The following is a 27650-nucleotide window of genomic DNA, read 5'->3' on the forward strand; positions in this document are numbered from 1 at the left end:
GGGCTAGCCCCACCCCCACCTCCAGCCTAGTCCTGTGTTCCAGCCAGTGAGCTTCCCACTGCTCTCTGCAGTGTAACACTTTCGGGATTGGCAGTTCAAGGAAAAAGAGTAAGAAAACTCTCACACTAAAATTCTTGGACTAAGTATATACCTGACAGGTACGCTATTCTCGTCCCATAAGGGAAGGCTGAGTTCTAAACCATGAGGCCAACTCTTATCTATTGTCTACTTCCAAGGCACTGTCTAGTGTGTGGCTGGGGTGTGGGGTTAGGGGAGTGACCCGCTACAGACATGGAGACAAGCATGGTTACAGATACATATACCCCAGGAAAAAAAATGTAGGAATTAAATACTGTGAGTCAGTGGCAGCCCAGTTAGTGAATGCCCAAGTAAGAATAGAGCTGCCTTAGTTTTCCAAGGAAAATAAACATGGTACTAAGGAGATAGGTCAGTACCTAGAGCTGGAGCCAAATCTTTAGCAGCGGCCTCAGTCAATCCCAGGTAATCTCTGATGAGTCCACTCAGCTTCTGGTAGGCAACGTCCAGATCATCTACAATAAACAAGAGATCATTTAATGTGCAAGAATCATGTCAAAACAGTCACCATTCAATGGTGAGCAAATTGATTTGGTCACCACACTTCACTTTATTACTTTTGTGGTAGGTACAATTCTAAGAGCATCTAGTGACATTGCCCTCTCCTCTAATCTCCAGCCCTCAAGTGTGGCCAGAGCCTACGGAGGCAGAGAGAGCTCATGCCTATGAATACTTTACATCATACCCAGAAGGCACGTGCAGTATGGCTGAGGTTACTAATGTAAAAGGAGATTATCCAAGTGGCTCACTGGCATCATGTCCACAGAACAGTCTTGTCTAGTTGGTGACAGCATAGAAGCCAGAGATTCAAAGCACAGAGAGGATGTGACGTGCTCTTTGCTCTCTGGAAGGTAGTCAGCACCATATAGATAAAACAGAGACCAGAGGGACCCCGCATAGCTTTCTAGGGGCAGTCAGCCAGGAGCGAAAGCTCAGGCCCACCTCTCAGGAACTGCGTTCTGCCAACCAGACAGTTCCTTGGGAGCTAAGTTTTCCCCCAGAGCCTTCAGATGAGATCTCTGTTCAGCTGCCGCCTTAATCTCAGCAGTGACTTCGAGCCCTGTTATGCTGACCTAACCTGCTGAGCAGGCTCTGGGTTAAACACCAGCTGTGAACACATGTATGCAGCAGTTTAAAGCCAATATAGATGTGTAATACATTAACACAATTTAGAAGCTTGAGAAAACGACTAAATGAAGCATATAAAATTGTCATTTCCATAATAGTTAAAGACCAGCAATATTATATGACTTAATGTCCCCGTTTTTACCCAGTATCTCACCAAAAGGCTATCAAGAGCTTATTTCATCTATCTGTCTATGTTTCTGTGTGCCTAAGTACCTATGTATGTATGTATGTTTCATCTATTTGTTTATTTATTTAAAATTTATGTATTTTGAGGCAGAGTGTCACTTGTAACCCTGGCTGGCTTGGAACTCTCTATGTAAACCAGGCAGGCCCCAAAATCTTGGCATCTGCCTGCCTGAGCCTCCTGAGTCCTGGGACAATAAGACACGCACCACCATGCCATGCCCTCCCTTTCACTTATTGCATTTATTTCTTTGTTGGAGGGGAGGCACGTGGCAGTCAGAGAACAAGGTTCTCACTGGGTGGTGGGGGTCACACCTTTAATCCCTTGGGAGGCAGAGAAGGTGGATCTGAGTATGAGGCTAGGCTGGTCTTCAGAGTGAATTTCAGAATTGCCAGGGATACAGAGAGAAACCCTATATCAGAAGAAGATAATGATGAAGGAGGAGGAGGAGGGAGAGGAGGAGGAGGAGGGGCAGGATGGGGAAGAGGGAGAAGGGGAATGGGAGAAAGAAGAAGTCAGTTCTCTCCTTCCACCGTATGAGTTCAGCAGATTGCACTCACGCCGTCGTCAGGCTTGGCTGCAGGCACCTTTACCTACTGAGCCATCTCACCTCTCCAAGCTGTCTCTGCATCTACACACAGAGTATTTATCATTCCTTCATGGATATATGAAGCAGTATAATCAAAACCATACATAAAGTTCCATATTTCAAAAAATTTCAAAAATCTTTCTCTTTCTGGCTTCTGCTTTAAATTAGTGGCCATTTTTATATTTTATTTGATACAATTTTCATTGGTACAATTGTACATATTTATGGAACATCGTATGGTTTCAATACATAAATATATTATATTTATGCTCAAGTTTGGTAAACTATCACATCCCTCACCTCAAACATCCATTACTTCTTTGTGATGATAAAATATGAAAATATCTAGGTAAAAAGGTGACACGCTTTATTCTAAGGTAGTTTTTGAAAATATTTTACCCAGATAATTTCAAATTCCAATATTTTCAGTAGCTGTGATTCTTTGTAGAGGTGGGTTATGATAAAAATTACCTGAGCTTCATATGCCTTTAAAAGTTTAAATATATTCAGAAGAGATGTTGTCATCTTTGTTCTCCCAGTGTCCCCAGGGCAAGGAATCTGTGTGGGCACATTTTATACCAACTCGATTAGTCCCAACCTCATGGACTAACACAGCTGGATCATGCTATGGAAACAGGGGAAACTGGATCCCACAGGTGCTTACCATGTCCTGCTGCTCTTTCCAGCTTTTAATTACAACAAACATCTCTGTTTCCTAAGAGTTTTCTTTCCATGACATAAACTGGAAATGCAGTGATTGTATACTTCAAACATGAAACCATATTAAAAAAAACAAAACTCGGCTGGGCATTACTGACCTGCATTGATTACTGCATCGAAATAGCCTGGAAATTTCTGATTAATTTTAACATAAAGGTCCACCCTAGCGACGGCAAACTCGATTTCTGCGCGACTAAACAGTCCTTTTCTCCGCAAGTATCCTTCATATTTTTCCTTGTCCATGGGCACCACCAAGATATATCGAGGCTCAAAATAGGAATACTTCAAGCTTCTTACACCCTAGGTATTGAAAAGGAATGTCAGAAACAGCTACCCACGTCAGACATCACTGTAGTGCATAGTATCACACTCAAGAACATATTTGATCTGTAGAATCAGCTGCTGATTTCCTATCAATATTTCAAGACTGGATTACTTTTATTTCTTCATCAAATATTAAATTATCATGGGAACCATTACAAATTCATTCCACCTGGTTTTTCTCAAATTAGTCGTTCTAATGAATATGGCTGTTAGACAGAGAAAATTGCTGGGTGGAAAATAGGGATATTCACAGAGTGCTGCCATTTTGTTATCGAAATGTAATTCAATTCCATATTCCAATAGGCACCCTTGCAGCACTTAGAGATCTTCCCAGGGGAAAAGGGCTCCCATGGTATCCCCCTGTCATCCATCACTTTGGTACCATAGGACAGAGAGAGAGATATAATATTTAGCACCATGATCAGACTACTACATTACGAACATGGTCCTTGAGCTTAGCGGATTTGGAGATGGTATTGCCAAACATAACTGGATGTTGTCCAAAACATGTAAAACACGTCTTCTTTGTAGCAGCTAGACCCTGCTACCACTGTGCTGGGCTGAGTTCACGCATCTATGTCACCTGTCACTTCTCTGGGTCTTGTGTCCTGCTAAGTTTTGTTTCCTGGCAGTAATTAGACCCTCCTGCCACTGCCATAGCTGACACTGCTGTTGGACCATCAAAGCCATCTTGCTTTTATGGTTTGGCAGAGTACTGGACTCTACCCTCCAGGGTCTAGAGTTTCTGCCTCCAACACATCCTCCCTTCATAGATGCAAAATTTAAAGACTTGTAGTAATTGCCCCCAAGTCACTGTAGTTGCACATTTTGCACCCTCCATCAAAAAGGTGGCAGATCAAGGCCAGCATAAGATGCTAACCAGGTGCCCACAGGGTGAAGAGATGTGGATGACAGCCTGGAAGGTCTGGGTTGTAACTTGAGTTCTGTGGCCCTAAGGACTCTTCACACATCCTCAGACTCCCTGGGCACACGCTTCCTCCTAGGGCAAGTGGAAGAGTTGTTTAAAGTGGGTTGTAAAGCCTTTCCATCTTCTCAGTTCTGGTGCCTTCAGTTTAACTCAAGTTCAAGATCTTTGCTTTAACGATTCAGTGGGAAGAGAGACCGGCTGCTTTTAAAGCAATTTCTGCAAGAGTCGGTGACAGGGGCATTCTGGGAAAAGACACCTCCGCTGGGGAAAAGCAGGGAAAATAAAACAGTTTATAGACTTAACCTCTTGGAAATTAGGAATAAGCTCCCAGGAAGAAGAAAAAGGGGGGGGGGAGTGGAACAGGAGCCAGACAACAGTGGACGCAACGAGATGGAGCTTGGCTGTACCCAAACACGCATTAGGTTTTTTGTTTTGGTTTTTTGGTTTTTTGTTTGTTTGTTTGTTTTTGTTTTTGTTTTGTTTTGTTTTTATTCTCTCTCTCCATGGCAGACATTTTTCTAACTGAACTTTTTAAAAAAATTTTGAAAAAAAGACTAAAGAAGATACAGAACCAAGCAACTGCAGAAAGATAAGAAAAGATAATGATGCAGAAAGTTAAAGAGCTGAAGGAAGCATGCCGGCTCCAGCAAAGCTGGGGAACAGGCAGCCCAAAGGGCTCCGTGGCGTTACAAAGAGAAATGAAGCAAGCATTCAGTCAACAGGAAACGACGGCCTTGTCAAGTTTTGCTTTACATTTCTTTTGATTAAATTGGTTTTGTCTGACTATAAGAGTTATATTGCTTAGTAAAAATAATTTTAAAAAATTAACTGTCACTAAAGACCCGTTTTGTTTAGTTAATGCTCTTCAAACAAGTGGGTAGGAAATTGATGGGTTTCTTCTGGCTCACAATTTTGGAAAAAAATGTCCGTACATTCTAATCTGAGAGGGTTGTTTGGGGGTAGTTTGGACGTAAGGGAAGGCCAAAACTCTGAAATCTGCAAGTCTGACTTGCCAGAAGTATAAACACATTGCATCCAGTGAACACCCAGAGCCAAGTGACAATGCCACCCACACAGCTCCGCGGAGAATGAAGGAACAGGGTGACCATGCAGGTTGACACACTCCTGAGGGGACAGGGAGTCAGTCGTGCCTGTACCCATTTCATAGAAACAGAGACAAGCTGTGAGAACAAAGGGGAACTTTAGGGAGGGAATAACACACGATACCTCTTGAATGGGCTGTCATCTAAATCTTAACTTTTGCAGGTCTTACTTCCCCCACAGTGACAATAAACTTAACACTTCTGGCTTTTGTAGCATTTCTCTTGTGCTTAGCAATATACTATCCAGATATTATAGCCCCAACTTCAGACATACACACACAGACACACATACACACCCACACCCACACATGCACGAGCATACAGGCGTGTACGCATATACGCATGCACATGCTGATGGGTAAAAAATACTTACTTCTATCTCCATATGAATGCAGCTCGCTAACCCGTCTCTTGCAATACCTTCTACAGTGTCCCTATTTAATCCATAGTTGTGATTGCCATAATTAAACGTTAGAATAAATTTCCCCTGGAATTAGAAAAATACAAAGATTTGCACATCCAGTTGCTGTAATATAATAACCACTTGATGTCTCACTTCCATCTAATTCCATAAAGCTGAAAAACTGTTACTAAGTACAGAGGAGTGACCCCGTGGTAACAGGATGATGGACCAACACTAACCTCTGATGGGGGGGGGGGCGTCATTCAAAATTCTGCCTGATGAAAATAAGGTTTACCAAAAGAGTCTACTGACAAAATGTTTGAGGAGGGTTATGGACGAAGCTTCTGTCAGGCCAGGCCATGGCGCTTGCTTACCTATTTGCTGCCAAGTTCACATCACAAGCTTTTATTGTGGAGGGAGTAAAGCTAATAGCTTACCCTGGCCCTGGCAGCTATGCCTGCATCCCAGGCCCCGAGACAAGGGTCCCAATCCTAAATCCCTTGCATTTCAAGATAAGCCATGAGGAATGGATGGGTAATCCTGAGGGCTGTGGGCATCCTAAAAGCTTGAAAAAAATAGACCCAGCCTAGTTTTCCCTTTTAAAGATGATTTTTTTTTTATTGAAACTGCCTCAAATGTTATTCAACAGAGTTGTTGCCTGCCCTATAGTTATTTAAATACAAAGACCAGTCTCCCTGTATATTTTGGAGGCTCATTTCCAGTGACAGCTGTATTCCCTTATAAGAAGAAAAGAAAATGGAGGTTAAAAAAAATACAATCCTCAAATTTGACTTTTTCTTTGACAATGTATTCATCAAACCATTAGGACTAACCTACACTGGGAAGCTAATAACAGTAAAAGGAATAAAAGATGTGGTTGACCTTGGCAAATGTGCCTTCTGAAATGCATGACTTTAAAATAAATAATGTGGAGGAGTGCATCCAGCCCCAGCAAATGGCAGGAACATCATTAGAAACAGCAAGCAGTTAGGAGTCTAATACTGCATCATCAACAGCAGCAGCGGCAGCAGCGGCAACCCCAGAGCCTCTTGCTACCTTCCTGGCTCAGATGGTCTGGAGATGTGTGCAGATGACAGACTGGCTATCTGCCAGAGGAGCGGTTTTACACAGGAGACACAGGGTGCCTTTTGAGGTTGCCTGGGTTTCTGGGGACTACAGGTGCTGGGGGGTGATAAGGAAATTTGTTACAATCCAAGTTAAAAACCCAACAACACATGCCCTTAATTTTTTATTCTTTCAATGTCACAATCTCTTTGTTCTTAAAAAAATTGATTATTTTCCATGTGTATGTATGTACTTAACTTAATGTTCACCCATTAAAGTCCACAATGTGGCTATGGCTCACCTTTCGTGCTTTAGCTTATTTACCACGTATGATGGTTGCGTTCATATGTCGACTTGGAGAGTGATGGGGTGAGATTAACATTGAGACTGGTGAACTTGCAAGAGGCAGACTGCCCTGGAGTATGGGTGGGCTGCGTCCGATCTCTTGAAGACTTGTATAGAACAGAAAGGTGAGCCTTTGGACCGCACCTTCACTGCTGGATGGCTCTCCTAAGTCTCCAGCCCACCCCCCTACACAGCAGGTTCCAGCTGGTTAATCCCCACACCCACGTGATACTTCTACTAAACCAATCTCTCTCTCTCTCTCTCTCCATATGTGTGTGTGTGCGTACATGTGTATGTATATATGTATGTATGTATATGCCTATATATGTATGATACATGTATTCATATATACACATATGTGTATAAAAGAGAGAGATCATACAAACACACACACATCCTATTTCCTAGTTCTGTTTCTCTAGACAGCTCTAATACTGTGCCCTGTCTCCAAAATGTATACATATCTGAATTATTTTTCAGATATATGTTTATTTACTTCCTCCATGGACCTCATAAACATTTTCTGGAAGCATGCATGATTGGAAGAGACCCTGCATGATGCATATAATATGAAAGAGACCCTATTCAAATGATTTGTTAAGCATTGAGATGATGGTGTTCCCCAGCTCTGGCCAGTCACACTCCTAGTGCATGGGGGTTTCCTCATAAATAGCAACGGTCACACAGCAGAAGCCCTGGTGGCTTCATTTCCACGGGAGAGGGAGTGCCTCTATAGGAAAACGACTAAGTGCAGTTCCTGTATACAGGGCTGGTGTCTGTCTGTGGATGTACCGGGGAGGAATCTGCTGGTCGGAGGAAGTGATGGCTGAAAAGACGCGTGGACATGGGAGAGGGTGGAGGTCTATCTGCTTTATCTATCACAGTGGTTAGGTGGGACCGCTCATGGCAGGTGTGTGGGGGCAGATGGGCCACACTGTCTGTTGAGAGAGCCAGGCTGTCTGTGCAGGTGGGTTCTATGTGCAGAAGGCTGAGAGTGGAGGGCACGACCAGGGGACTGACAATGTGTCATGAATTTATGACTTTCTAGGCTTAGCTCTCTTTGTGAAACAGTGCCATGCTCTAAAGAAAAGGAGATCAGAGGTGAAACTCAGGTTGATGAAAATTCCATCGGAGTAATACATGTTGGCGGAGACAGGAAAAATGAGTACTTCTCCACTACATGGGATTTCTATGGAGCATTAAACTGTAAAAGCAAATATAGCCTAGAAGTGCAGTGATTTCTTAGACTGGGGACTGGAACAGACTAGCTTGATTATAGACCTGATCAGCCATGAACATCAGGGAGCAGGTGGTGTGTGTGCACAATAGATCAGCCAAACTCCCAGAGGAAACGCCCCACTCTAACCGCAGAAATTAACACCCACCATGGGATCCAGGCAGCTTCCAGCCTAGGGCTCTGAAAAAAACGTTCGTAGTACATTAAAGACACACCTCAAATCTCTTTTTAAAGGCCGTTAGAATATAAACTTCCATAAAACTCTTAGTAAACCAAGAAGACATGTCAAAAAGAAGCCCTAAGAGAAAGGCTTATGATGTCCAAGATGCTCTTTTGACAAGGTAATGAGGAGAGCTGCCTGGGAGTGTGGGACTTGCTCACTTGCTCACTTGCATTTCTCAAGATGAGCCCTGAGAACTCGCATCATAGCGGAGTTGACTGTCCAAAATGAAGCTAATGTAATTGCACAGCCAACGCTTAAGTGGTCCATGGTTACGTACACGGGAGGGTTAAGCCACGTCCGTTGTTTTGGGGTGAAACCAGAGATAGAAGAAGGGCAAAGAGAAAAGAGGGGTGAGGAGATGAAGTACTCCTGGGTGCATGCTGACCGATCACGGCACAAAGAAAGACTGGTCCTTCCCCTGGTGCTCAGTGAGTCTTATAAGAGGACAAAGTGGTGTGTGCTACATCTGATGATAAGGAGGACTGTGATACAGGCAGAGCTAAGACCCATCTGAAGAAAAGGGCACACGTTTTTTAGGAGCTGTGGTGATCAGAGATGCTCTTTCAGGGTAATGAAGTCAGGGCAGGTATGTGATGCATTTAGTGTGTACTTAGAACTGGAAAAGCAATTTGGGTTGTGAGGAATCCCTGCCACATGAGGGAAAGAAGAAACCGTGTTTAAGAAAATGCATTTGAAGCTAAAGGATTGTATGCCACCACGGATAGCGAGCTCATCAGGGTTGGGGAAACACTTTCAAATTGAACAAACCTAGAAAGAGCACAACATTTAATATTTACCTTTTAAGAAATCACTCTTTCCTTATATTTCTGACAAAGAATGTGTACTTCGTATATATAAATTTTAAAAAACCATGGAACAGCCTTACCATGCTCAACATTTCATCAAAAATTTCTTGGGAGATAAAGTGATAATCAACTCGATCCCCTTCACCAAAGTAAGGCGGTCTTGTGGTGTGGCAGGCCCTGAAGTCATAGAAACAGAGAGCTCAGTTTGTTTTCATGAACTTGAAAGTCACAACAGAAATGCTTTCATTGTGAAAAATGTCTAAAAGCTGAAATTGACGCACAGATCATAAATCACAAAGTAATGGAATTGTGAAAACAGTGTGCTTTTGAAGTGTTAGACTGTAGTTTATCACTATAACCTATGAGTATTATACAAATTCTGGTTCATCAATACCCAATTTTTACTTACATTATTTATCGCTTCCTGAATCATACCCTCTGTCACCCCATAATGACAGTTTAAGAAATACAACAACATCGATTGCTCACCCAGCTGCTTTCACACCTTCTCTGACCTATGAGCATTTTCTGTGGGCTCCTCTGCCCTCTCTCCACATGGCCACTTGTTTGTAACCTTCCCAGTGCTTCTCCTTACCTCCTCTGCCTCAGTTTACACCACCTGCATTTCCAGGGCCCATCTCTTCCTCCACTTGAGGACAGAGCACCTCACTCTCTCTGGACTATGGCTTTGTACTAGAATTATGCATGAGCCTCTGTGAACATGTGGTTCTAGTCTAAATAAAGTCTTAACCACTGAGGCCTTATCTATCCACTAGGTTGAGACATCATCCCTAATAGTGTGTGTGAACATATGTGTGCGTGAGTGTACACACACACACACACACACACACACACACACACACACACACACACACTCACACACACTTTTTTCTGTATTCCCAGCACAATATATAACTGGAAGACGCTTGTCCTCTACTTTGTCATTGCATTCCCAACACCTGGCACATAGCCAGCTTTCGCTAAAATTACTGTAACATTAAAAGAAAATAAAAAGTGTGAAGTGGTCCAGCTGGGCATGGTGGCGCACGCCTTTAATCCCAGCACTCGGGAGGCAGAGGCAGGCAGATCGCTGTGAGCTCGAGGCCAGCCTGGTCTACAAAGTAAGTCCAGGACAGCCAAGGCTACACAGAGAGACCCTGTCTCGAAAAACTAAAAACAAAACAAAACAAAAATGAAGTGGCACAGCTGCAAAGCCCACCATTACACAGGTGACTATGAACGTGACCTTCCAAGGCCACAAAGTTCTCCACTCCCCAAGACTCTAGATCTCATATCCTTCTGCCTTCCAAGTATGAAGTCCTGAGAACTGAATTTTAGATGATCTAATAGTAAAGACAGGAGAGGAAAACTGCTAGATGCTTGACATGCTAACTCATTTACACACACAAAATAAAGCCACGGACAGGGCATTATTTCTTATCCTTTTGTTTTGTTTTGTTTTGGTTTGGTTTGGTTTTTCGAGACAGGGCTTCTCTGTGTAGACCAGGCTGGCCTTGAACTCACAGAGATCCACTTGCCTCTGTCTTCCAACTGCTGAGATTACAGGTGTGCACCACCACACCTGGCCATTATTTCTTATTTTACAGATGATGAACCAAGCACAGCAATTATACATGGAACTAAGCAGCCGCGCCAGGATGAGGCCAGTCAGCTCTGTGTAACAACACACCAATTAGGAGGTGGAAAGCCAAGCCTCAAAAGCCTCCACATTACAAAGTCAAAAGCATGGATATTTAAAATTCATATGGCTGCTCCATTTCTATTATAATCAAGAATTAACTGTATCAGGAAATTTCCAGGTCTCAATGTTGCAGTTACACAGTACACGCCAGAAAGAGAGCATATTCAAAACACGGTGACATCTGTCTTGTTGTTGGAACACACTAGCACTTCTCCCTGTGCCTGGGCAGAGACCTGGGACCCTTTGCCTATTGGTGTCCCTGACAGTCAGGGAGATAAATCTGTGGCCTGGCATCCACGGCTGCACTCCCTCAGCAGCAGCTTTACACGCTACATTAAGTTTACATTTCCCAACAAAGGGACTGAGTGGCAGGGAGTTTTTGAAGAATTTCTAAAAAAAAGAGACTAAACAAAGAAGCAATTTGAAGCATGTGAGCAGGTAAACAAAGAGATGGCTCCAGTGATGTGGAGAACGGGGATGGCAGACTTGCAGAGGTTGTGGGACCTTCTATTAAGTAAGAGCTAAGATGACCTGTGGGCTTCTCAGTCTGTCACTCAATTTCTACATATAGAGCCTTCACTGTGTTTGTGCGGCCTGAATATGAACATCTGAAAAGAAAGCATGCGGCAGCAAAAGCGATGTGTCACCAAGCAGCACCAAGTTTAACTTAAATGGGTTTCTTTGGGCCATCCCCTGCAGCATCTGCCACCTCCTGTGCATGCCTGTTTCTATGAAATGACTTGATTGGTTGCTAATTAATCTACTAGTAAAATCAGGGTACATGGCTAAGTCATGGCTTGAAATGAGAGCCATTCTCTGTTAGTTTCCCTTTACCACAAAAGGACTAAACTAGAGACTAACTAGCGACTGCACCTCTGGTTATAAAGGACTAAGGGGGCCTTGGCATCCCAGAGAGGGCTGTCATCAAAGCTGCTAACAAGGCATGCCTGTGGAAAGGACATCATTGGTAAGGAAAGGAATTTGGATGGCCACCCCCAATAATGGCATTCTAAAGTATCAAGGGCAAGGTGACAGGATAAAAAGATGTCTATGAGGAAAGAGTGAGCAGGGGGTTGAGGAAGAAGCCTCTCTCGGTGTGACTCAGAAGCAGAGATTCAGTACCTCAGTTCTGGACTAGCGTGCCTCAGGAAACCAGGAGCAGGACAGCAAGTCCAGTACTAACATTCAGGCAGAGGTTACCTGTGAGCACATGATTTAAGCATGTGGTAGCATGCTATACCGTTATGATCTCTCACAGTGTATAGCCATGAAAGCCCAGGTATCCCAAAACCTCTGGTAGGTTAATAGCATTGGTTTGCATACCCAGTGCAAATATGTATCAAGAAACTGCCGGGCACCACTGAGTCTGGCTCACAATCCCTGTGAGCAAGAAGAATTCCATGAAGCCAGCAGTATGCTCACGTTCTGGTGAATACACACTGCCTAGCTCATGGCAGCATCGCCTGCCCCACTTTATCATAACCAGTCTTCTTATTGTCCTTCCCTAAGCCTTGATCCAAACTGCCCGCATGGTACCTTTCTTACAGCACGGCTGCAAACACTCGGCTCCCTGCTTAGACACTCATGGTGATCAGACACCTGTCCGTCTTCCTAGCCTTGTCTTATGCCCGCCCACTTTCCTACTTCAAGCTTATCCTTCAGAGTTGTTCGTCAGTGTGCCTTCCCTCTTAACGACATGTGTCTGCGCCTCCCTAGGACAGTGTCTCCATCAGTCCCCACAGCCCACTCTGCTGTCATGGCCTCTTTGCTTCCCTGGTAACAGAACCCAGTGAGCTGTCCCATTACACAGCATTTCCTACACGAGCCTCACTCAACATCCATTGCTTTACAAGGCCGGAAGGACGGGGCCTATATTTATTCATCTCAGCTTTATCATCAGCATATGGACCATGGTCATCATGTCTGGCCTCTGAAGATGTTCCTTGGTTTATCTTTAGTTTTAATCAGAAAATGGCTTCGTATAATGACAACTATCTTAGCTTTCTTTTTTTTTTAATACTTGTCTTTTTTTTTTTTTATCTTAGCTTTCTTAATGGATGAAATCTCTAGCAACCTTATGCCCTTTTTTAACCCAAGGACATGGTCTTCGATCCAGACCTTGGTGCAGTTCTTAGAATGACTTGCCACTAAACAAGCCTGGCTCTCTGCCTCCGTGAAGATTCCTAGGAACAGTGGGTGGACCCACTTCCGAGCCCCTGACATGAGGGTGAGGGTGACAGGAGCAGTTGGTAGCATTTTGATACTTAGCAGCAGCTCCGGTCAGAAGAGAACCGCAGTGGCAGCACCAGCTGTACAGGCATGAAGCTGGTCTTGACATGCTTGTCACCTCACTTTGGCACACAGATGTGGCATAGCCCATGATTTAAGGCAGGGCTTCTTTACTAGATTAGCCACTGCCCAAAGGAAAGGACCTCAGCAGTCTTTCCCTCCCTGTATCATCAGGGACTAGAACACAGGAGGAACTCAGTATTTGCCGAATGAATGAATCTGTCCATCTATTTCTCCACAAATCCATCAGGAAAGCCATTTATGCTTCTTGCCACTGTCTTTTCAACTCAATTTGCATACATGGCCATTAACTTACTGTCCATTTGTTCAGTCAGCCATTCATTTAATAAATATTTATTGCACATGTATTAAGCACCTGGTCATATGTTAGACACTGAGAGCTCATTGGTGAACAAGGCTGAGATGGCCACTCCTCTCGCTGGGCTTGGACATGCCAGGAAAAAAGACACTGGGTGAACCATCAAGTCAGGATGGGTAGGCATTTCAATAAGGGGCAGATAGAACTGGGTGAGAAGAGGTGATTTAGCCACAGGAGAGGAGCAGATTGGATTATAAATCTTGATGTAAGTCAGTAAACATTTCCAAAACCATATCAGACCAAACACACATTGGCAAGAGCATATCACTCAAAAATAAAAAGGACCAGGATACCAACTATTGCCAGATGCCACTACAGACACGACAGGAATAAGAGAAAGCCCTGGTCCCCTAGGAGGCTTTGGTTTCCTAAAAGGTTCCAAATGTGGACCCTGGCACAATGGCAGTGTGTACCCCCATCCCTAGTCTGACCTTCCCCTCCCTGTGCTCAGCTTATCTTTGGAAGCAGACTGGGTATCCCCATGTGAACATAAAGACACATAGAGCTCTTTAATGCTAGTGGTAACTTTTAGCTTATTTTGTAATTTTGTGGTATTTATATTCTATAGTATTTGTGTCTAGAAATGTCCAAAAGTGTGATGTAATTTTAAGTATCTAAATAAATGGGCCCTTTACATTGTTTGAACACATACAACTTTAGGAAGGGATATTTTCTAGAACGGCATTAGAAACTAATTTTTCTTACTGGCCTACACAGCTTTGTAGTTACATCTTCAACTCACTGGCAGACACCACTAATTTCAAAGTATTTCCTATGCTACATGTAAAGACAAAGAGGAAACAGGTCAGGTGATTATAGTTCAATTCTAAATGTGATTTCCAGAAACTTCTAAAACACTTGTAAGTCCAGTGGACTGGTTTTCTCTGATGGCCTTGTGTGTGTCCACTCTCTTTTTGTTTGTTTGATTTCCCCCTCTATTTTGATACAGGACACCTTGAGCTTGTTGAGCCACCTGAAGGGACAGGAAATATTTGTGTTGCACCCTCCCTGATGCTATGTACCTCTGGAGAGGAGACACAGAGCTCCAGAGCTGCCAGCCAGCATCCCAGGCCCAGCTGGGGGAAGCCTGTCTCTGGAAGACAGGGAAGAGTAACAGCTGTGTGACCTGCACTGTCACATTGTTTGTGTTGGATGTCAATTCCCTGGGGGAAGCTCATTACAACTCAGGAAGTAAGTCCCAAAAAGTTCCTGGCACAAGATTCACAAGTAGAACTCCGTTTACCAACCTACTCCCCCACCCACCCTACTCCCGACCCACGCCTGCTCTCCAACCCACCCTGCTCCCCCAGCCACCCCTGCTCCCCCACCCATGCACCCCACTGCTCCCCCAGCCACCCATGCCTGCTCCCCCACCCACGCCACTGCTCTCCCACTGACCCTGCTCCCCCACACTCCATTCCCCTGAGGTTACACGTGCAGTAAGGACTGCTGAGGGCCCAGTGAGGGGGCTGGAAGTGGTGCAGTGAGCTAGAGGGTCCCAGCTTTTGTGAGTCATCCCCATGCTGAGATGAGTTTTGCTGATACAGCTGCCTCAGTCATCCACAATGCTGTAAGTAACTCCAAGAAGCTCATTGGTTCAATAAGGGGGCCTCAGGTGGAATAATTACTTTGGTCTGCACTGAGTCTCTATCTAGAATGAGTAGACATCTGGCCACCTGTCCCCAGAAAAAAAAAGTGTCACGCAGGAGCAAGGTAGTAGAAGGACACTATCTACAAACACCATTGTGCTCAAAAGAATAAGCAGGCTACCAAGATGAGACTTGATAGCCTATGACCATATAGTGGGGGAGGAGGTCCCCCTTAGTCTTAGACCTAGGGGAGGGGAATAGGGTGAAAGTAGGAGGGAGGGGGGATGGGAGGACACAAGGGATGGGATAACAATTTAGTTGTAATCTGAATAAATTAATTTTAAAAAAATTAGTATTTTCAGATCTTGGAGAATTACTTGAGTTGGCACTGCATTAGCTCTTAAACATCTGAAGAATTAAAAATAAAACCAATGTAGATTAAAGTACAATAAATAGCAAAGATAACCATCTCTGCTACATAAGTTAGGAAGACCAGGTAATCCTACCACTCCAATTGTAGCAATAAATGGCCTTCAAGGACACACTGCAGTGGCCGGGACCTTCTGAGGACTTGTCATCTACCTAGCATTCTCTTTACTTACCACTCCAAGTTTTGAAATGTAACTCACTTAAATTGCTGCATCTGTGTAAGTATCTGCTTAAAGCAAAAAGGATTCTCAATATCCGAGAACTTTATCAAGAGAAATCACTGATATCCCCAACAAGGCTGATGAATCTCCAAGGCGTACGTGCCAACTGGCAGACTTACCCATATCTGAAGTAAGTGCTGAACTGTCTGCAGAGGCGGTGGGCGAGTTCTCGCTTCCCGCAAGCTGTAGGACCAGTTAGTATCAGCATGGGATAAGGGGCGTCCAGACTAGGCAGAGTGCTGCAAAGAGATCCAGCAGAGGTGTCCTGCGTTAGCTACCTGCACAGCTTCTACATCACGGCCATAACTCATGAGCACGTGCTGAGTGTAGGCAAGTGGAAGGATGGGTCCACTTTCCAGAAACAAATTATAACACACCAAAACCAGCACATGGGGCTGGAGAGACAGACCAGCGGTTAATTTCACTTGCTGCTCTCGCAAGAAGACCCAGGTTCGGTTTCCAGCACCCCCACATCTCACAGCTCACAACTAACACTCAAGGCACACATGCATATACAACATAAAATAAAATGTAACCTTCAAAAATATAACATTCAAAGGATAGATAATGAGATAAAAATACACATTTACCTCAATATACTTTACCAAGTTTTTGTAAAGGAAGAACATGCCAGGCACTGCTCTGCAAGTTCTACACACCTATCATGTAATTGCCACAGAGGCCAAGGAGGCTGTTTCTATCATGCCTCATTTAACACAGGCTGGAGAAAAGAAAGGCTTTCTTGCTCAGAGGAAAGGAAGGGCTGGGACATGACCCCAGACTGGAAGGCTAGAACAAAGTATAAAATCATTGCCTGGCATACTGGCATGCTCCTTTAATCAGCACATGGGAGACAGAGGAAGGTAGATCCCTGTGAATTGAAGGCCAGCTTGGTCTACACAGCAAGCCCCAGGCCAGCCATAGTTACATAAAGAGACTCTATTTCTAAAAAGTAAAAAAGACACCAAAGAACCTCCTTATGGAGATGGCTTCAAATGTGGCAAACAAGCCACTGGGCAAAATGTCCTCATTTCTACCACAGATAGAATTCTGCCTAAAAAAGGGCAAGCTTGGATGCAGGCAGTCAATGGCCAAACTCTGCCAAGACAGCGTAAGCAAGTCCTCAATAGTTCCTGCCTCACAAATATGTCTATCAGAAATACTGAGCCAGAAGGCTGAAAAACATGCTCCAATGTTATAGAGAGTTTTTGGGTGAATATTCAGGTAGGAAACTGTCTCGGTCATCTTTTCATTTGGAAAGCTACTAACCTGCACTCCCAGCATACTCAGATAATCAAGTTTACTCCTTCTCAAGTCTCTGAAGGAGTTGAAGACCAGGTAGCTTAGTTTTACAATGAAGCTTAATTGTTTAGGGGTTAAGCTGTTTTTAGGTCTAGATAGGTGTCCTAAGTTGATAATGACAAGATGTGATGGAGATTGATTTACATTCAGAAATTTAGACTCACCAAGATAGGAAAGATGTTTTCTTCAAGGCTATCAAATACAAATAGCCAAAACACTGAGAATGTAACATTTATATAATTCCTGATTGTGTCATGGTTCTTGCCATAGGTAATCTAGTGTGTGTGTGTGTGTGTGTGTGTGTGTGTGTGTGTGTGTGTGTGTGTGTAATAATTTAAAAGTATATGTACAAAAATAAAATAATGTTTTAAAAAGTAAAAAAGAATGAAATTATCAACACAGAGCCCTGAATCATATACTGAGCCTATATGTTCATGAAACATACTATAGAAACAGAACAAAATAAAATGTTTGATTCCATAGCTGAGGTATAGATTCAGTGAAGGTTCTACAAAAACCAGGAAACCACTGGTTTTTAATCTCTGTGGCTATGCATAAAAATGGGAAAAGCTTGGGGACAATGCCCAAGGAAAACACACAGAACAGAAGAGTTGAAGTGTCTCTGGGAAAGTGCAGACTGCCTGGTAACGGAGCCTATGCAGAAAAAGGAAGCAGTGGGCACCATCTAACTGATCTGAGGACAGGAGGCCTCCAGCAGCCCTAGGTACCCACGGAAGCAGACAGGCTAAAACTCATGGGTACTCACAACATCTTTGTTAGTGGTACCCCAAACTGGAATCAGCCTAGATACCCTCTAGCATGTGAATGGTTAAACTATTGCTGATACACCTATACCCTGGAATGCTACTTAGCAATGAGAAAAGAATCAACCACATGGATGAATTTCCAGGAAAGTATCCTGCGTGGGGTGGAAGGATGCTAGTTTTGGAAAGTTGCACTGGGCGATCCATGGACATCATATTCTTGAAGTTACAATATTATGACATGGGGTGGATCCATGGATGACAGAGATGAGAGAAGATGAAGATGGACGGGAAAGAGGAGTTACAGCTATCTAAAGGCACCACAGGAACACTTGTGATGAAGCTGTTAAGTCTTGAGTGTGATGCTCTGGTGACTGACCCCTAATGAAGCTGCACAGAACCAGATAGAACCGAACACACAGGAGCAGCTGAGGGGCTAGAGAAAGCTGGCAGCTTAGAAGGCCTCCAAGTCAGTCTCCTAGTTTTGGTACCCAACTGACAACTGCACAGGGCACCACCATTGTGGAATATGGGGGAAGTCCACCTGGACTATTTCCTACAACCTCATGTGCATTTGTGACTCCTCCCAAGTAATTTTTCAAGAAAAATAAAAGACCGACAGTGACAAATATTGAAAAAAAAAGGCAAATGATATCTTCTTGACTAAGAAAATCAAAGCAACAGAACAAGAAAAATGTTAGGCAATTCAAAACCTCTTCTTGGATAAAAAAATATATATATTTCATATATATATATATATATATATATATATATATATATATATATATATATATATATATATGAAGGCATACATTATATTCATAAGTAGCCCAGAACAAAGTTAAGGCATCTTGAAGAAATGTCTAGTGCCAGAATTGGGACAAAGTGTGTGCAAGATGATTCTGGGGGAAGCTGGCTGTAGTAAAGACCAAAGAGCTAACACTGACTACCAAGCCATGTGCAGTTTGTCTGTATAATTTTAATCAGACATCCTCACCCCAGTGACACCAGGTGAGGGGACACTGCTTCTCCAACAATGCCGCATACAATTGACAGGGCCAGGTTTTCGCAGCGGCCAGTGCCCCATGCCAACTGCCAGGGGCTGCTGGGTCCTGGCGCAGGCCACATGGCAGCCATGGAAGCAGCACTGTGCACTGTGCACTGTGCACTGTGCACTGTGCCCCATCCTCAGCATCTAGACATGATTGGCTTCCGCCTTTGCTTGTCTGGCGGCCAGGCATGACCAAGAGATACATGTATATCAAACACTGCTACTGACGTCTCTGACACAAACATACCCTAAAGCCTCAAAAAAGTGGCAACATTACAAATCAGAGACCTTCCAAGTCAAATGTGCGTTTCCTGATGTACACAAAGGAAGGATAACTTATCTCACCCGGCGGGCTCTCAGAAACATGCAAGCCCATCAGTGTCGACATGGTTACATTATATGCAATAGCCATGTCCTGGATTAGGAGATGAAACTCTCAGTGGGAAGCTAGCTGTGAGGTGCAGAAGCAAATGCCACATGAAGAAAAGAGGTGCTTATATCCAAGAGTTTTACAAGTCTTTTTAAAATACCTTTGGGTATTGATAGAATTTCTATGTTATACTTATGGCATAAATGGCCATGTGCTCTGACAGACTGTTTAAAGAGAAATGGAGAAGCTGTGGGAAATCTGTCTTTGGCTCTGGAGGTGAGAGACTCGATTCACAGGTGCAGCCCGGCAAGGCGGCTCCTCACTGCCAGGTTGACTGCGGCTCTGCTGAGACTGTGAGGTTTCCCTGGGGCGAGCTGGGCTTCCTTCGAGGGAGTCCCCTAAAAGTCTGAAGTCACAAAACTCTCTCTGACAGGAGTCTACAGCATCTGCTCACAGTTAAGAAAGGGTTTGCAATGGACGGTGGTTTGGATTGAGAATGAAAGGCTGTCATGTTGATGAGGCACATCTTTGGGCGCATGCTTGAGGGGTCTTCCAGAGAGGGCTAAGTGAAGGAAACACGGCCCTAGCTCGACGCCAGTGTGTGTGGCACTGCACTGGTTACGCCTGTCACTGTGATGAAATAGCATGATCGGAAGCAGCTAATGGAAGAGTTTATTTTGGGCTCTTGGCTCTGGAAAAGGATTCCACAACTACAAGGGAGGGACCGCAGCAAGCCGCAGCAAACAGCCAGAGAAAGGAAGTCAGAGGTCACGTCTGCAACTGAAAATCCAAAGCAGAGAGAACAAACTGGAAGCCGGGCAGAGCTAGGAGCCCACATAGCCCTCGCCCAGTGATGAGCTTCCTCCAACAAGCCTGCACCTCCTAAAGGTTCCATACCCTCCCCACAACAGCACCATCAGCTGAGGACCAGGTGTTCAAATATGTGCACCTGGCGGGGGGGGGGGGGTGTTTCTCATTCAAACCCCCACTGGGACCATCCGACAGGCTGGCATCCAGGACTAATTGGATGGGGAAAAGAGACAGCCAATTGAGAACCTGCATTCTCACCCCCACGCCCCGATGTGCCCAGATATAAAAGAGCCCCCTGCACCAAGTGAGAGTTGTTCCTACCTCCATTCTGGACCACACTGATGGACCCTATCCTCTCAAAGAATAAGAAAAACATCCATCCCTCCACTCCTAGATTGCTTTCTGTCAAGTACATCATCCAAGCAATGAGAAAAGTAACTAATGTGTTTATAAATGATCAAAAATTTTTGTTAATGAGATAAAGGTTTGTGTTTCAATCCCAGGGCAGAAAAGTTAACGATTTTTATTTTAGAATTTGAATCCACTGCTATTTGGCTCAAGCTAAATAGAGTACAAAGGACACGATGAAAGAGTTAAAGTGAAACAAATCACCATAATGTCTGGGAAAGCCACCAAAAGGTGAACAAACAGCACATTCAAGTAGTTAATAAGAGGCCATGATTGAAGATGCGGCCCTTACTTCCAAGAAGGCAAGAAAGCAGCTTCAATTTGTTTTCTTTACTATTTTATGTATACAAGTGTTCTGCCTGAATGTAGTCTGTAGACTACATACGTGTCTGGTGATTGTGAGGAAAAGAAAGTGTCAGATCTCCTGACACTCCCCTGCAGTTGGAGGTGCAGACAGTTGTGAGCTGACATGTGGGTGCTGGGACCTGAACTCTGGCCCTGTAGAAGGACATCGTGTGCTCTAAAGCACTGACCCATCTCTCCAGCCCCGAGGAAGCAGCTTCTACAGGGAAAGAGTGAGTGGCAGAAGAGAGAGGTGCAGGGAACACAACCATACTGCCTTTACCTCGAGTCCTACCTGCAGGGTCCTAATAAATACCTGTCAAAGATCCTCTGTGGCTGCGACATGCTGTTGACAACATGGGTCATGTGATCTTGGACCGCGATCTCGTCAGGGGGAGGGTCATACTTATTCACTGCACAGACCTTTTCCAGAATTAGAAAAGAAAAAGAAAGACGCTGGTTTCTCAAAAGAACACAAGGATTGGGTGGCCCTTAGTGACAGCCCTAGATATGCTAGCAGGCTGGCAAGGTGAGCCACTTGCCCTCAGTCCTTGGTCGACTCTAACTTTCCTGACGTCCCATTAAGGACAGCCACTGGAAAAAGCTTCTTTATATTCTCTGGTTTGGGAGGAGCTAAAGAAAAAAAGTCAAAACAAGGTTTCTGAAGTGCACGGTTAATTTTTAATACAATAAGCAATTCAACTGCTAGTACAAGAGGAAGGAATGTAATGTGTGGTCAACAGTCCACGTAGCTGATACCACAGAACCATTCTCTGGCCCCCTCTTGCCTAGAACTGTTCCCACCCTGTCACATCCTCCCAGACTCACTCCACATTACCCTGGACTTCTGTAACCAAGGATACAGGCCTTTTCCTTGGTATAGATGCTCCTCTCTTTACAGTCCTCCCAGATACATTATCCCTTAGCTTACGAGTGACTTTCATTTTAACTCTACTTGCCAAATGTTAAAAGAGGCTTCGTACAGCTGGGAGTGTGGAAACATCTGGAACTATTTTTAGTCTGGGCTGCAGAAAGACATGTAAGGGATGGATTATGTGCCCATATATATACCTTCCTTCATTCCTATCTCAAATTGGATCTGGTATAAGAAACCCCTCATTAGCAGCCATTCCTGCCACAGCTGTGGGAGGGAGCGAGGCAGGGGCTGGCTAGCACTCAAAGCTCATCGCTGTGGAAATATGTGGCCTTACAGATCGTTGTAAAGAGCAGAATTAAAGAAACTACAATCTTAGAGTAGTGATTTAAGCACTGTTTGATTATATGGAATGCCATTGTTAATTTCCAAAATAACAGAAATTCAGACATGCTAACAGCCACAGCTGGGCATGGGCAGCGGAGAGGCACCTGTGCTCCTCACTGCCAGACCTCCACTGTACCCACGGAACACCTGCATTACATGTGCTCAGGCCCAGCCTTACTTAGGGTTCGACTGACAAATCATAGGACAAGGAAATTGTTCCTAAATAAAGAATTAATTTGCATGCTGCTATGCATCGCACTGATTGGTTACACTCGTCCTGCTGCTGAGATTTTTGAACATATTAACTGGAAAACACATGAAGCAACATGATTACATACCTTTTCTTCCACTTTAATCTTCTGCTGATCTAATTCTGTCAGTCGCAGCAGCATAAATATTACGAAGTGCCAGTATTCAGATTTGTCCTATTTAAAACCACAAGAGGACTAGTCAATGGCGTTCCTCTTCCTCAGGTCAGCAAACACCAACCCTTCATTCTCAAGGGCCTTTCTATTCCACCTGGGCTTGCACACACCTCCCCCCCAAACACACACACACACACACACACACACACACACACACACACACACACACACACACACACAGGGCTCTGTGTTTCCATGTTCACTAGCCTCCTTCAATTAACAACCAAGATGCAGATTATGTCCGGTAGTTTGTAAAGCTCATCAAATGTGCGGATGTCACTCATCTCTGCGAGATAAGCAGGATGGCAAAGTTATCCTCTGGTGTAAAGAGGCTGAGCCCCACAGAGGTGGGCAGCCCATCCAAGACTCCAAACCCTTCTCTTCTAATGCCAAGTGGTTTCATTACTGAAAATAATGGCATTTGTCTATTTCTTATGACTTCATTATGGGTTTATTATTTATTGTGTTCTTTTGTATTAGTCGGGATCATTCATTATGAACTTCTCTCACACTAATAAAATGGCACTTGCTTATGAACAAATTCCTCTTTACTCCCTGACAACTGTTAGGATTGCCTGACTTTAAATTGGTAACTGAAGGTTTTGCTTTTGCTTTTGTTTTTGTTTTTGTATAAGATGCTTCACCTCTTTGAATAGGAAGATACATAGAGGAGGAGGATGCCTTTCACAGATGGGAATGCATGCGAAGCAAATATATAGTAAGATCTTTACTCAGGGTCCCAACACAGGTACAGGAAATGGAATGCTAATCACCCTGACTGGACAATTCTGCATGGTATGCAGGAGTGAACAACCACACTGCACCCCAAAACCTGTACAGTTGTTATTTTAAAGCTTCCCTTGCATACTTCAAACTGTAAGTGTTGTGAGAGTTCGTTTATAAGTGAATTCACCTGCATGAGAGGTTTTGGGATGGCTTTTTGTGCCCATGCGGAACACTCTGCAAGGGGCGGAGTCTGGGGTAGGGTGTGGCCACTCCAGACCTTGCTCCTTACTTCCTCGGGGATGCCTTTGCACGCCATTGTCCCCTATCTGCTTTTATTTTTCAATATTTCTTTTTTATTTCTGATTTGATGTTTTCACTTGTCTAGACATACTCATCAAGTTAAAAATAAAATGGACACCACAGAAGCTTACATAGCCAGGACTCTGTGTGGAGACAAAGGGGGAGAATCCGGGTAGGAAAGCTGAAGAAAGCCTAGATGGACGACAGTGAGAGAGGGGCAAGAGGGCTGTAGGCAATGGAGGAAGAGAGATCTGGACAACTGTCCCTGATCCTTAGCTGTCAACCCCTAGGCTTACAAACCCCTAGAGACTGTGTCATTTTAGTCTGTAATTATTTTATAGCGTGCCAAGTCCACGGCTCTATCCAGGCGATTGCTTTAGGCGTCCACTCTGACACTGCCTTTCCTCTCTTACAAAATAGGAAGCACATTCTGCCTGGACCTCTGGGCTCTTTATTCTCTGATAGGAAAGAAAGCTGCTTAACAAGCTTCATTCTCTGTTGTAATGTGTGGCTCCACCCACCATCTGACTTAACGGATCATGAAGAGCAGATGAGTGACTTTCAATTGCAGGCTTTAGTGGGACTGGGGCAGTTGGCAGCTTATTATGACAGACAATCTTCCCCAAAACAAGTTGTGTGAGGTGTTAGCTGTCATGATTGGCTTCAGAGAGGTGGGGGAGGGGCTGTATTCACATTCTTGATGCCCCCAAGTGGAGGCTGAAGCAGAATTCCAAGACTGGTCCTTGTTCCCGATCCCTACCCCCTCCCCTGAGGGCAATGAACGCTCACCTGAATTGGATTCTTGAGTAGATTGAGAACTCGAAGGATAGGAAGATTTTCAATGTATTCTATTTCACTCAGCTCCTCAATCTAGTTGATCAAAAAATAAACCCGTGATCAACAGACAGCAAGCAAAGACAATAGGGAGCACAATATAGGAGATTGGCGACTTTAAATGTAATTTGTTTTGAACAAGCCCTGTTGAATATCCAGCTTTTTGATGAGAATGCTACAAAGCCATTACAGAGCACAAGGATTACCACATGGAGTAGATGTGAGCACGCAGGGCCTCATTTTCTGGGCTGGAGAATGGTAATCTCCTCATCCATGTTGATTTTAAGTAGAAATAAAAATAGCATGTAAAGTAAGAGAAACAGAGCAGCCAGCCCTGTTCTGACCCCCCTGGCTCTGGCTTTGCTCCCCAAGCCAGTTTCTTCATCCTTGCTGTATCTGTGACTGGCTAGGCCTTCTCCCTGCTAGGAGATAAATAACTCTCTGCTTTTCCCATAAGAAATACTTGACAGTGGAAATTGTGTGGTTTGTTTATTTTAAGGTCCCTATGTAGCCCTCGCTGGCCTCGAACTTACAGAGATTCTCCTGGCTCTGCCTCCCAAGTACTGGAACTAAAGGAGTGTGCCACCACTTTGGCTATATGGCATTATTTGTGATGAGTCTTCACTGCTGCACCTGCTGATTAAGAACTTCCATGTGTAGGTTCTAGTTTACAATTTGAAAAAATGGAAATGATTTCCCAGATGGATTTGTGCCTTGATTTAGCCTGAGTTACACTGGTCCTACATTCTTAAAGGCAAAAAGGCTTACTTACATTTACTACGATAAACAGTTACACTCAGTGTAGACACAGATAGCAGATTTCATAATAAATTAGTGTTTCTCGCAGCATTCTGCATGCCTCATAAAAGCACTCTACCATGAGGTTCACAGATAATTTCTGAGTTATGCTAACACAAGTAGTACCAACATGCAAATTATCCTGAAACTAAATCAGGGGTAGACACGCATGACACTTTCAAGGAATGCCATTTCAATAATGTAATGAGAAAGGCAAACTCTAAAATTATAACACATGTCGCCCCCTTATCTTGCTCCAAAATTAATCCAGTTGGACCAAGAGAATCAGACATTGCTAAAAGGCCAGTCCCAGCTGGAGTCATGTAGCCACAGATAGGATTCCCCAAGAAGTTTTTAAAAGAGCCTGCAAGCTCCTCCTCGTGGTCACCAGCATTTTGTATGGCTGATTGACTCCTGCATGCAGACTATTTCTGCAGAATAAATGCTCTTTGTTTTTACATACTACTTGAGTCTGGGGTCTTCCCTCAGTGATTCTCCAACTCTTACAGAGTAGTGACAAGCCATTTTATAAGTTTTTTCTATATAGGATGATGAGATTATCCTTTAGACTGCCCTATCTATCAGGAAAAAAACAAATCGGTTGTTTTTCTGTTGTTTTTCAGGAAGGTAGAGGGTAAACTTGGTTTGTATTCTTCAATCAGAACGTTTGAGCAGTAGACTTGAGTTCTGCTTAGTGCACAGCTCTTGTTCTTGCACTTAATACAATGAACACATTAATACTTTAAAAGGAGGGAGCTTGTCCCTCCCTTCATCGTATCTCACTAACAAGGCCTGGCCATTCGCACCGGCAGATGAGACTGGAAATGGTACCTTCTTTCCAATGGAGACTGGAAATGGTACCTTCTTTCCAATGGCCAATCTGATGAGTCACATGTACCCAGCTTCCCTACTCCAGGAGACTTGTATTAAATAGATCACCAGAAAGGTGAAAATTATATTCAGGCTAACTCTTGGTAAAAAACAAAACAAAACAAAACAAAACAAAACAAAACAAAAAAAAACATTGCTAATTTTCTAAGAACTTTATCCATCATTGTGTGATTAAGTGAGTCATAACACTGTCCTGTGGTAGAAACACTATGTACTCATTTTAGAAAATAGTGATATAAATATAATCAACATTCATCAAAGATCTTGATATGTTCCAAATACCATGACTAGAATAATGATGCTCTGTATAAGGGGACCACAAGATGTCCTCTGAGATCAACAAGCCTTTTGTGAATCACACACAGATAGCTTCCTCCTCACTCCTTTCAGTGTCTGGCAAGGACGGAAATAGGAGACCAGCATGGGGTGGGCTTCCTGGCGAGCTAGTAACATCAACACTGCTGGCTGCTCTGCACGGTGTGCCCCTCTCCTCACAGCCCCATGTCACAGCGGATGCTATCCCACAGCTCCCCACAGGGACCATAGACCCAAAACTGTATGCAGCAGCCTTTTGTAGCAGGTATAGTGAGGACAGCACCCCCAAACAACTATAAGTGAAATACTGACAAAAAAGTTACATTGTTTCCAGCACTTTAGCCCTCTAATGCTGTCGGACCTTGGTAGCTACCTCTAACCCCAAGAAGTCCACTAATTTTTTTTCTGTTTTTACCATTTACTTCTTGACCATATTCGCTAAGCAAGCATCACTACCTAGGCTTTTAAAAAATGATATGCATGGTTTGTGGTTTGTGTATGTGCGTGCGTGCGTGCGTGCGTGTGTGTGTGTGTGTGTGTGTGTGTATGTGTGTGTGTGGGTGTGCCCGCGTGTGCTCTCATCCTTAGCAAACTATTTGATACAATGATTTAAAATATTTCCCACTGCTATATACATAAGAATCTGTGCAGAAAAGCAACATTTCAAATGGGGGGATAGATAAAGTAGAGGATGATAATGACAAGTGTATTACTGAAATAAAAATAACCAGATGAAGCAATGAGGCACATTTTTTTAAAAGTGAGCTGCAATTCAGCAAGAAAATTATTCTCGGTACTTTTTTAGCATAGGAAATATGAATTATATCTTTACTTCAACTATAAGCTAAGTTATAGATTAAGAGGTGAAGTTAGCTGAGTGGGATGACACATGACCTGAATCCCAGCCCTCAGAAGGCTGAGGCACGCAGATCTCTGTGAGTTCGAGACCAGCTTGGTCTACCCAGTGAGTTTCAGGCCAGCTAGTGCTGTATAGTGAGACCCTATCTAAAAACAAAACAAAACAAAACCAAAACAAAAAAGAACAAAAAGAAAAACAATAGTGGAAGAGCTGGAGAGACGGCGCAGTGATTAAGAGCACGGGCTGCCCTTCTGGGAAACCGGGATTCAACTCCCAGCACCCACACAGCAGCTCGCAAGCATCTGTAGATACAGTCCCAGGAGACAGGACTTTCTCTTCAGTCTCAACGACGTTGCATGCATATGGTGCACATATACGCAGAGGAGAAATATCCACATACGTAAAAACAAATGGATACATGTGAAAAGGATGAG

The 27650-nt window shown here is 43.8% G+C and overlaps 1 protein-coding gene across 4 annotated transcripts in view; it reads right to left on the reverse strand.

Annotated features, from left to right (window-relative positions):
- Positions 1–27650, reverse strand: part of LRGUK (leucine rich repeats and guanylate kinase domain containing) — a 114491-nt gene that overhangs the window by 42764 nt on the left and 44077 nt on the right. For all 4 annotated transcript variants that reach the window (XM_084787374.1, XM_084787375.1, XM_084787376.1 and 1 more), the window contains 8 exons: positions 24309–24389; positions 22407–22493; positions 21124–21230; positions 15880–15999; positions 9232–9328; positions 5446–5559; positions 2816–3017; positions 456–551 (listed from right to left, as the gene is read on the reverse strand). In XM_084787374.1, coding sequence (XP_084643500.1) covers positions 456–551; positions 2816–3017; positions 5446–5559; positions 9232–9328; positions 15880–15999; positions 21124–21230; positions 22407–22493; positions 24309–24389 — 904 coding nt within the window. The remainder of the gene's footprint in view (positions 1–455; positions 552–2815; positions 3018–5445; positions 5560–9231; positions 9329–15879; positions 16000–21123; positions 21231–22406; positions 22494–24308; positions 24390–27650) is intronic.

Source organism: Acomys minous, assembly GCF_964271855.1.
Source record: "Acomys minous genome assembly, chromosome: 6".
Lineage (NCBI taxonomy): Eukaryota > Metazoa > Chordata > Mammalia > Rodentia > Muridae > Acomys > Acomys minous.